This window comes from Berghia stephanieae, chromosome 10 (genome assembly GCF_034508935.2).
Source record: "Berghia stephanieae isolate SIO BIC M18660-M18661 chromosome 10, UCSD_Bste_1.3, whole genome shotgun sequence".
NCBI lineage: Eukaryota > Metazoa > Mollusca > Gastropoda > Nudibranchia > Aeolidiidae > Berghia > Berghia stephanieae.
Window position 1 is genome coordinate 12,260,319 of NC_088369.1, and position 12,474 is coordinate 12,272,792.

At 32.4% G+C, this 12,474-nt stretch overlaps 1 protein-coding gene across 12 annotated transcripts in view; it reads left to right on the forward strand.

Annotated features, from left to right (window-relative positions):
• Positions 1-12,474, forward strand: part of LOC144980516 (ankyrin repeat and MYND domain-containing protein 1-like) — a 31,630-nt gene that overhangs the window by 16,866 nt on the left and 2,290 nt on the right. For 4 of the 12 annotated variants that reach the window (XM_078928166.1, XM_078928164.1, XM_078928165.1 and 1 more), the window contains 3 exons: positions 4,759-4,913; positions 5,470-5,564; positions 7,333-7,385. In XM_078928166.1, coding sequence (XP_078784292.1) covers positions 4,759-4,913; positions 5,470-5,564; positions 7,333-7,344 — 262 coding nt within the window. In that variant the 3' untranslated portion in view covers positions 7,345-7,385. Of the gene's footprint in view, positions 1-4,758; positions 4,914-5,469; positions 5,565-7,332; positions 7,386-8,659; positions 9,153-12,474 lie in introns of all 12 variants that reach the window. The other 8 variants (XM_078928158.1, XM_078928156.1, XM_078928159.1 and 5 more) reach the window with 3 other exon arrangements.

The following is a 12,474-nucleotide window of genomic DNA, read 5'->3' on the forward strand; positions in this document are numbered from 1 at the left end:
AAATTGCTGATTGGGTGGGTTTTCCATAAAGTAGAACAACAAACATCATCTTCAAGGAAAGTTTAGGAAAGAAATGATGTTCACAAAACGAAAATTGGCAGGACTCAACCAATGCTTCGGTATTTTCCACATCAGATGCCTCAGCAAGATCTTAGGCATAACATGACGGCATGGGGTTAAAGCTCAGAACTTTTGGGATACTGAAGATTAGTGTTGAAATGAAGATTCATTTTGTCTATAAAAACACAGATCAAGATCAATTTCTGTTTTTTATTATATTATTTTTGCTTCAGAGGCACTATGATTTATAGGCGGCATCACAACTGTTTTTTCATTTGCTTTAAATTTTTTTTAAATCATTAAATACCATTAGTGACGAATACATTGTGGTTCTCTTTTTGTTTTCTTTCTTGGTTTTTCTGGGGTTTTTTTTAATTATTGCTAAAATTACCACTGATGTAGTGTATACCAAGTATACCACTGCTGCTAAATGCAATGCAACTTTTTATTACGGAATCCTTCAACTGTTTCAGTTGTAAACATTCAACTTTGTGATTTTAAGTATTTGGAAAATTTGATAGTTTGATGTTGCATTTAGAAAAAGATACTACGTTGCATTGTATTCTTTCTCCTTCTTCTGGGATGGCTTCTTAAAATATTAATTTTCCCAATTTAATTAACTTGTAATTAGGCTTTTTACGTTGGTTCATGGCTATCCTTTTCTAATCTTTTTATTTATTTTTTTTTTAAGTCGCCCTTTTTAGTATTCTTTACTATTTTATACGATTATCTAAATAAGATATTAATTCTTTTATGAATATATTTGATTCTGCTTTGATAAAAAATAGTTGAATGAGAAGCGAATTGCATGATTTGAAGAGCATTGCTAGTGTAGTGCTTAAACTTTATCTCATAAGCAAGTGGGACATGATGAAACCAAACATCTTCACAATATGAAGTATAGGGAGTAATTCATACAGAATTGTAAATAACTTGATGAAGAACATAATATGGAAATATGAGAACACATTTTCTTTATTATTTAAAACAGTGTTCTGACATTTTATTAAAGATCCTAATTATCATGACAATGGTATCCATTATTTCCCTTTTTAAAGATTATGATATTTGGGTACTGAACATCGATGATCTTATTTTTTATTAGCAATCACCTCAAACAAAATGTATGTGTTGGGTCATTATGGAATAAAACTTTTCAAAATCTGACATTGAGAGGTGAAAGAAACAATTGTTGTCTTTTTTCACATTGAATCAAACTCGACGATTATTGCTTGATAGAGGTGAACGATAAAGGGAATAATATGTATTATAAAGTGTTATAAAGTAGGTATCTCAAAATTTGAACTTGTCAGTCATATTTAGACCTAAAAAAAAAAAACTTTAAAAAAAAAAACCTTTCTAAAAATATATCCGGTTTTGATTCAGAACGTATGTTACCTTAATCATCAGAAATCAAGCAACTAGATAAAATGTAGACAACATGAATTATCGATTTGATGTGTTGTTCTGATTTTTGGAAAAAAAAATAAACGGTTAAGAATGACCGAATCTCATAAGTTCAGGATTGATGTTGAATGAAGCTTTAGATTGTTGGGTTCTTTATTGGTAACTCCACCCTCCCCTTTTTTTTTTTTTTTACTCCATCTACTTACTTTATTACATGAAAAATAAATTAAGAAATAAATTAGGTTGCCTATAAAATACAAATTCTGTATCTCACTACATCGGGTGAAGCTACAGGCTAGCGTTTATTTTCATAACATTTTCTTTTCTGAATAATTTTCTTCCCTTGTCATTTTTTGCTGTCATTTTTTTTTCTCACTCGTAAATGTTAATAAACCTTTAGATAAGGTTAATCTGTTACGCATTTTTATTTTAAAATATCATTGTTTTCTTTCTTTGTGTACGTAGAGAAGACTTTTTCTATATATTTTTATGACCAGCTTATAGTTTTTAGTTCATTGAAATTAGTTGATATATGTGGCATAATGGTTCGCCCATTTGCTTCACAACCTGGAAGACGACGCAAAGTCCCGAGTCCCTTCCTGTCTATCCACCCAGTAGTAAACGGGAGCTAGACTCCCTTCAATCTGGCACAAGTAAAAAAGACATGGAAAGGACCTCGTCACCCTTCTACATTATGTTATTAACACAGGACAGCTGTTTCACTAGCAATACGATCTCCAATGTCTGTTCAGACACGGAACTCACTCACGTTGATATTATTATTATTATAGATATTACATAGATTATAATTTAGTCTTAAACTTAAAGCACAGCTGCTAACAATTTTATCAAACATTAGGTTAGCAATTATATTAGAATAATATTTGTTATCATAATTGGGAGAACAGTTGCTCAGTTTACCTTGCTTCAACTCTTATTATTTTCTTTCACTTTTATAGTGAAAGCATTCTCTATATGTGACCCACCGTCCCAAAACGGTTTTATATAGGAGTGATACTGATACTAAAAGTTTAATTTATAATTTAAAAAATATGAACCTTGGTAAATTTTTAATGTTTTATTGATTAGAATAATATATTACATAAAATACATCGACCCAAAAAGTTCATTTCTTATCTTTTATTACTTTGAATTCACTTTTTTGGCATCAAGCACAAATACCTATACGTTTCATGCGGAGGGTCACATATCTTCAAAATATGAAAGTGCATTGAATTTTTTAAACAAGATGATTCATCAACTTATTAAAGTTATATACAGTCACGTCTCCTTAATGCGAACTCTGTAATACAGTGGACTCTGTGATCCAGATATGTGAGATGGGAATGGGTTTTTTTATTATCTATTTATACTTTATATTCTGGAAATTCGTGATTCGAGATTCAGACATTAGTTATGGGATCAATTTGATATTAAATATAGATTTTATTTTTGCTTTCGTAGCACACATCTTCAGTTTCAAATCTACCAGCCTCTTTTCAGCTGTGAACCAATATAATATAATGGCTAGCTGACCACCAATCAAAACCATTCAATTGTATGGGATGAGGTTAGCAAAATGCCTGTCAACAAATGCGCTCATTCATTGCCCAGTGGCAGTGGCTGTGTTTTGCGTCTGCTGCCCAGATGATTAGCACCACCTTTTTGGTCAACCCCCCCCCTCTCTCTCTCTCTCTCTCTCTCTCTCTCTCTCTATATATATATATATATATATATATATATATATATATATATATATATATATATATATATATATATATTATATATATATATGAAGAGCACCAGGATGAGACACACTAGCCCATTAGATTTTACTGTTTACAGCAAGAGAATCTGTTGACAACCGACAGGCTGATTTTTTGGGGGATGTTTTGTATCTTTCTTTCTGCTTTGTCTGGCATTGTTTCAAGCAAGCCTTTTCAGATTTTTATTTTACACCAGTGTCTGCTCCCCATTTTTCACTTTAATTGACAATTCCATTGTCCAGAAATTTATGTAATCGGGACAAATGTCTTGGAAAAGAGGTGTTTGGATTATGAAGATGTGACTGTATTTCTCGAGACTTTTACAATTGTCGAATGAATATCCAACTCTGGAACGACCAGTTTTGTTTTTTATTATCTTTGTTTGTTTTGTTTTGTTTTTTTGTTGTTTTTTTTTTTGGGGGGGGGGGTGTATTAGAGTTGATGGATGTCAGAGCAATAAAGATGTTCATAAGCAAAAGCTAAAATTTATATGTAGTATCACTTGTTGCTCATTATCATTATGCTTGTTATGCAAGACGTTGTTGATTTTGCTAAGTGCTCTATTCACCTGCTTAATTTCAATTTCTTATTACAAAGTGTTTACTGCTTTGAATAGGATAATTCAGATCTTGTGTTTTGTGCAGTGCTTAGAGTTTGTTGGGGTTTTTTAAATTTCAAAGCTGGCTTCGACATTACCTAAAGCAGTTTTGGAGGCACTTGATCTCTTTCGAATTTATTAAGAACAGCAGTTATTGGTAATGCTGTGTCACAATTTTTACGAATTATTTTTTTTAATGTGTGCCACATATTTATTTTTCATTTTCGTTACGAGTCTTTAATTGTTGTGTTAATTCTATGAGTGACTGTTTGCAAACTCTTATTATATAATGCAAGTGAATTGTATTTTCTGAGGTTATAATTTAATGATGTTTATTTTTTCTTCTTTTTTTTTGGGGGGGGGGGGGGGGGGGGGGGGAGGTCCCTAAAATGAATTTATCAGAATGATATTCCGGTGATGTGTTATACAAGAACACTTTATTACCATTATTTTACACAAATCTGATCCAGCATCTCAAACAGCTATTATGTCAGAATAAACTAGTTGATAGAAATTCTTTTTGTTTTTTAAATATGGAATGAGGTTAGTAAGAAGTAGATAGTCCTTCAGAGCCATTAGGCCAATGGTGCAGAAGTCTATTCTAGTATATATAGCTTGAATGAAACGAACAATAGGAAATTTTTGCTATCCTTTGGATAGACGCCAGATGTCGCAAAGTACATCCAATCCCTACTGGGTGCACAGGGAGATCAGAAAAGAACCTCGACTTCACCCGGGATCCATCTTGGTCCTTTCGCTTATGAAGCGAGTGCTCTACCAACTGAGGTATTGGGATCACCCCGTGTTTACATTTACTAGGGAATTATAGCGGTAATAGAAATATTAATAATAGAACCAGAGAAGAAGATCCAGTATGTGGAATGTTTAAAGTTTCCTCATTTAAAAGAAAACTAAAATCGTCGCCAGGAAACCCTTGTTCAAGTACTGCTATGAATGTGGACGTTCGGTGGGAGTGCGTCTGGCTGCCTGCACAAGGTGTAAAGAGGTTTACTACTGTAGCAAGGCGTGCAAGTTGAAAGCATGGAATGCTAGACACAAGGAAGAGTGTATTCGGGTTGGAGGTAAGTCTAATTATAATAAAAAGGATCATATGTACAAATTTAAGTTATATTTCACCCCTAAAATATTCACTGCTTTACTTTTAGGAGTTATGTAGATGTTAATTGAGCAATGACAAAAAATAATAACATGGACTAGGCACATACGTTTACCATCAAGACTCTAGACGAGACGGGACAAAAGTTGCAATCTTTTTTAATGGACACAATTTGAGCAAGGTGAAAGACTTTCTTTGGCAAAATAATACAATTCAAAGGCTTGTATCAGTAGATATCATTGGCTGCAAGTTTAGAGTTTTGCTTTTGGTTTCTTTCTGAATACTGAGCTCAATTTCAATTGGTGGAGCGACAATTCACACAAACAGACTTGGTTTGAATTCATATGGAATTTCGTTTGTAGTTTGTTTGTTTTTTATTTTTTTTTGTTTTTTTTTTGTTGTTGTTGTTTTGTTGTTTTTTTTTTTTGGGGGGGGGGGGGGTTAGCTCAGGCCCAAGTAGTATTTCTTCAACATGTATTTTTGCTTTTATATAAATTCCAAATTTTTCATTCAATCTGTAGGTCGATCTCGAAGTCCAAGTCCGCGTCAAAAGGCAGAGAGTCCTCCACACAACGCCCAATCTGACAAGGGAAAGAAAGGTGGACAAAAGGGCAATGTAAGTGTTTCAACTCATGTCATCTTAGATTGATTTTACTCCTTACTCATTCTGTTCTTTTGTAGTAATGGAAAGTAGAATTTGTGTTCCTTCTTACTCAGAACGCAAGTTGAAAGCCAGAAAAGAAGAATATTCGAATATAAAACTGTTATTTTTTTCCAATTAGTCTTCAAATTCTCAACTATTGAAAACATACAACACCATATAACCTTTAATCAAATGGCTGGGCAAATTGATGTAACCGCCGTCTAGTCATGAGTTACGGCTGTCATACAGTCTCATGATAATCATAGTTGAGTAATATTTACATTTAAATTTCATGTTCCAAACAGCATGTAATGGTTACCAATTATCTTTTACCAAACTTTAAAATGTTTACTGTATGACAAAAAAAAAACGAAAATAAACATAACGTCTTTGGAAAATGAAAGTTTTGGACTCAAACCCGACAAAAAATACAATATAAATAAATATTAACATAATAGAATAACAGAATAATGATTACTGTTGCATTATTCTAATTTTTGGACTGATGGGAGGGCAAAAAATATGTTTTGCATCTCTTTCACCCCTCCTAAATGAACATTTGACTTCACCCCCATAATTATATATCTACTATAGTCAAATCCATTAATTCCGGTGGGTGAAAGGAATGGTTGGTGCTAATCGGTGCTGGTTTGGTATGGTGCGTGACCTACATCCAAATAGGAGAAGAAGAAAAATGATCAGCTGATTTCGTAATGTAATTGTACAATGCAACAATGTGCTGCACTGGTACTCACTTCTTAATTGCATTAACTAATGAAAATCAGGTCTCAGGGCTCAAACCACTGCTTGTTTGAAGACTTCCGGTTCCAGATTAACTAGAGGAAGACTCACAGTCCTGCAGTTTGAGTCCCATATCTGTATCACCACTACCATTCAGTAAATTGTTTTATTTTATTTTGTTGGCTGAAAAAGGGCTTGAGCCTGAAGCGTTCCTTGTGGTTGATTTTTTTAAGCTGTTATATTTTTTTCCATACTTTTAAATCCCACAGCTTTAAGCAGCTATTTTTAAATACAGTTAAATTTATAAAAGATAACCAATTATGTTTGTACTCAATTTTTGTCTAAAAGGATAAAAACAATGAGTGTATTTTACTTCTACACACACCCATGCGTCTTCACCTTTCACACAGTAAACATTTTTTTTCTTAAAATATTTATTTACTTTCGTTATTTATGACTATCCATGATGATTAAACTGTCATCTTTTAGCTCTTTGTAGATCACTGAAAACGTTTTACTTTACATCATCAGCTCACTTCCAACTTGATAAATTTGAAATTCTTTTTGAATAGAGCTAAATAATTCAAACGAAATGGAGCTTTACTCACATGCTTTTTTAATTAAATACTACTTTAAAATTAAAAACTTTTAAAAAAAATTCTTAATCTTACATTTCAAACCATAATAAGCAGAAGTCAGTTGATGATGGAATGTCATTATTTCTTATTTATACAATTTTCTTTAATTACATTTCAAGTAGCTCTTTTCTTTCAAAGCCCTCCGTTGTTTTGCTTTTTCAAAGAGTATGTTTAAGCAAATTTGAAAATTATGTCAGCAAACAAATATTGTTTCCCCCAGCTAGATTCTAATGAGTGAGTTATTACCAGTTGTATACGTTTAAAAGAGAAAGATAGATGTTTGTGTAATTGTAAACAGGATTTGATGCAGGACAACAAATGAAACAACTTTGTGTAATTGTAAACATGATTTGTTGTTGCAGGACAACAAATGAAACAACTTGAATCTGGAAACGTTATGTAGATATTTACGAAGGTTTGAACTTTGAGTTGTCTTAGTTTGGTTTCTATTTATTTTTGGTTTGGTTCTCCTTCCACCATTTTTGTTTTGTGCTCTCACTGTCTCACCTTTGTCTGAAGCACAGCCTTAGGACAACATAGTCAAAATAATTGCATGTATTGACCGTAATAACCACTTATAGTAGAAGATAGACAACCTATGTAGTTTCTCTCCTTATTTTGGTTTAGTCTTTTTTTTTTCAATTTCTTGTTCGGTTTACCGTCCTTAGTTTTAGAATTGCGCTAGTATCATTTAGTTTGATTGTTTGATTTGATTAACTATTTTTTTCTTCAATATTTTTATTTTGCGATATTATTTTCTGTTAATATTTTCATTTATATTTGTTTCGTTTTGTTTTTTGTTGTTTTCTTTTGGGAGGGGGGGGGTCAATGTTTATTTGCTTGTTTTTGTTTGTTTTTGGTTGTTTTTTGGGGTTTTTTTTTTTTGGGGGGGGGGGGGGGGGGGTTGGTTTTTGCTGTTGACTTTATGGGGGGGGGGGGGGAATTGTTTGATTATTTTTTTTGTTTTTGTTTTTTGTCTTTTTTAAAATCAAGTTGGCTATGATCAAATGGCGTTTTCACCATTGGTCTAGGATTAAGTCTACTATTGTATTTTTTTCCCCCACCGACTTGTCCAGCTGTGACATTTAAGCCATGATAGGATAGGTTTGATTTCAAATTGATATGATAATCACTTCATATTTTCACAGAGAGCAGAAATAGTTAGTGATGCAACCCGGAGTTCAACGACTTGAGCTTCAAAATCCATCATCGCACGCGACTGCTCTCTTGGTGAAAACTAAGATATTTTGTCAGATTAAGATAAATTTATATCCAGCCTGTAAAGAGTTGAAAGCACACACTTGCACCATCACTATAATATAGACACACTTTTAATGGATTTTTGTAATGTGACAACTAGAATTTTCTTTTCTTACTTTCTTTCCTTCTGATATGATTCTATTTCTTTTTCAGTCTCAACGCATCCTCTATTTTTATTATGATTGGCTCTTATAGCCACTATTAGGTTCCAATTTATAACTTTTACATTTTATCGAGGAGTTTACTTGTGTAGTTCTAACGTAAAGGTGCTGTAAACTATTGAAATGCTAAAGACGAGGAAGTGAATATTTTACCACTATTTATTTATTGTTTTTTTTTGTTTGTTTGTTTTTTTAAATCAGGGAATACAATTTTAAAATGATTTTTTTCAAATACTTTCTTCTTTCGATACATAAAAAACATTTCCAGGGATCTGCTTCTTCACATTCAGGGAGACATGGATCGTCAAAAGCAAATTCATACAGATCTTCTCAGTTGTCACATAGATCAGTAACTCAAGGCGGGGAGAAAAATGCCGATCTTCCTGAAATCTTTATTCAAAACCCAAGTTCTCATGGTCGTAATGTAGACAGATCGGGAATTGGAAGTGCCGGCATGAGAAGCCAGAGTAGCTTGTATCTATGGGGATTACAAAAACTGGAAGGTCACAAAGAGGAAGTAGAGAGATTCAAGACGTTGAAATTGCTACGTGAAAGACTTGAGAACAAGTATACAGTTACAGACGATACCAAGGAAAATCCCATTCCAATTCCACCTTTGCACTTAAAAGAAACCGGAAAAACAAAGAACCCCTCGAACGATTTGATGCTGAAAGAATCTAAAACTGTCTCTAGAATTAACAAAGGAGTGAAAAGAAAACCAGCAGTGACTCGCCTGCCTGGAATTGCAGTCGTAAGAAAAAGTATATATGCAGTTCTTTTTTTCTTCACTGCTGTTATAAGGCTTGACAACTTTATTATCAAATGGGTTTGTTTGTTTGTTTGTTTTTTCAATATATGGACGTGTTTTAATGGCTTTTGCTTCGTTGTAATCTATATAAGACACAGAATATGACAGTGGGTAAGATGGAAAGGAATATAATCATTTTTTTATTGTTACAGGAAAGCGATATCTGTTTTATACATATATTTCACTTTATCATACAACAACATGTGGCTTGAACGATAATATGAAATATATTTATGCAATGATGCACGTTAAATTAAAGCTTTTACTGTGTGGGTTCCACGTCTGGGAATTATTTTTTTTAAAATATTATTTCAATTTCAGAATGATAGCTTTCTGATAACATGTGCAATTTGAACAAAATAAGGCTTTTCAAATTTATATTGTGTTGTCTTAAATCTTAAATATAAGTGGAAAGAACCCATTTCAAAAGCATTGAAATTTGAGCAAGAGAGACAGGACAAACATGTTTGTTTTAACGGAGAGAAATAATGATATATGTATTATGTAGAAGAGATATTAATGTACCTATCAACTTGAGGATACAGGTAAATGATGAACAAAGAAAGACAATACCCGCATTTTTAATATCTCATTAATAATTAAGTTAAGGCGACCAAAGTTGGACTTAATATGAGAATTCATTTTTTTTTTTTTCATTTTTAAAAATGATACTTTAGCAATGTTTTATTATAATTGTTTATCTTTATCATTTTCTTAAATCAACTCGAGTGGAATGTCATTTTCTCAGGAGTCTTGAGTTATCATAATAAACTCTTTAACACATAAAAATGTAACCTGCTTCATTTCAATGTCTCAATACTTTTTAAAAGCTAAAGTGTAAAATGTGTGACTTGTACTTGTATCTTTGTAATATTTACGCGTGATTCAAACAAACTCTCATGCTTCTTTTGATATTTTTGATCACTAATTATTTGTGATCACTCATGCTAATTTATTTTCAATCAGTATTTTTTTTTTTTTTGGGGGGGGGGGGGTTACTCTTAATTTTAGATGAAAATTGTATTCTCAATTAAATTCAAAATGCATAAGGAGAAAAAGCAAGAGATTGAGTTTGTTCTTCTCCAAAATATTATATCCTTCTTTTCTTTCTTTTCTTCTTTTTATTTTCTGTTATACATTCAGGATAAAATAATTAACAGATATTGTCATAAATACCTCGATTGTTGTCAATGACAAAACTGATTCAAAGATTCACAACATTATCGATATTTTTAAAAGTTAAATCAAATCTCGCAATTGAATGTTTAACACATTTTGTTTCTACACATTTTGCATGTTTTTGTCAGTCATGTTCCTTGTTTTAATCATTTAAATACTCCAGATGGCAATTTATACTTTTTTGGGTGAGATAACAAATTATTAAGTTAACGTGAACGCTAATTCTGTTTGTTTAGATTACTGTGTATATCAAATACAGTGACTTTGGTAATTCTAAGGGGTTTTTTTTTTTTGGTTTTTTTTTAAGCTAATTATGAAACTCAATTGCTAAAAAAAAATGTCCTATTTCTTTTTTTTTTTCTTTTTGTGTTGTTTTTGTTCTGTTTTCTTTTTATTTATTTTTATTTTTTTTTTGTTGGGTTTTTTTAGAGGGGGGGGGGGGGGGGGGGTCTAGTAAGATGTCACCAAATTCCAATACTACTTTTTTCTTTTTCTTTATTTTTTTGATGACACAAGTATGTTTCGAATGGATCAGTCCCAATGAGTGAATGAGTAACAATGTCGCGAGGAAGCATATTATAATATCCAGACAAAAGATTTGCTGAACGCATTCCATTTGTGATAGTGTAACTGCTTATTGATCAACAATTCAGTGACAAGAGAGAAGATCAATGAATACGAGGCAAGGACATTACAATGGAGAAAAAAAAGTGAAACATTCTGTAAATAATGTTGGGTCTCCCTTATCCTACATTCAGTTCTTTCAGTGTCAAGGTGTGCAAAATTGCAAAATGTTATCAATCATAGGAAGGTAAATTCAGGATCCGAGTTTTATAGTGATTTTTTACATTGCGGCTGTTGTTGAAAACCACAATTAATTATCAATTTTAAATAACATGTCGTCGATCATGGGATGGCTTAACAAAAAAAGCTTAAAAGTAATGGAGCATTAATCTCTTTTATTTTGCATGGATCTAAATTATATTCTAGATTGTTCTATAGCATTATGACCTTTTTTTTTTGTTTGTTTGTTTTTTTTTTTTTTGTTTTCTTTTTCAGTTGTTAACAGAATAGTAAGAAAAAGCTTAATAGGTAATCAGTTACATTTAGTAATAGGTGATATAGTTGCCTTTTAAGCAAAAACTTGCCTTTTCACATACATAGACTGGTAAATCAAAAACATAGTTTAGTCAAATGTTTTAATATTTGAAGTTTTTATTTTTGCTTATGGAACAAGTCAAAGGTAGGAGCTGATTTTGTTTCCTGTCTCTTATCAGGATCTTTAGGCTCATCAACTATCAAAGGGAATTAACTTTTAGCCTCATTTCCTTCCTTTTTCATGGTCATCGGTGATTTGATAGAAATGACATTTTTTAAAACCTGAAGCGTTCAATATCTTATTCCAATCTTTATGGAATGCATGTAGATGTGCATTTGAAGACTAGAAAATCATGTTGATATTCCTAACATGGTCAATGACAATCCAATGCTCATTTAACGACTGAGATGTCGATCAAGCCTCTGACTCATTAAAGAGTATTTTTATCATATCAGCAGCACAACAGACCAGTATCATGACTATAGACTGTCTGTAAGATTAATACGCATTTTTCTTTGTTTTCTAATTAATTGTATGACTTCCAAAAGAAGAGGAGGGAGGGTTGAGAGAATCAAAGGAAAATATAACTCGGAGCGTGCACTTTTTTTATTCTTGCAGACAATAATTCACCTCACTTCAGGTTGTCAAACAACAGATTGATGATTATTTAGACACAGAGCTTTCCCTGTTCTTATACGTTGGATTCCAGGTTACAGAATTAATATGCTCAATGAGACCTGCAGGTGTTGCAAGAAGATGCGGGAATTTTTTAATCGTGTATTTTAGTTTTTCCAGAAATTTTGTTCTAAATTAAAATAAATAAAATTCTCTTTATTCATCCCATAGGGGAAATTTGTCTCTTGGGTCTATTACAAGGGAAGACTGGAATAACCCAGGCATCAGCCGCAGTGCAGCGCCACAAATTGAGCTAGGGCGAGGTGACTTGCTCAAGGCCACACAACACACCAGCGGATGAGTGAACTCTGTACCTTTCGGG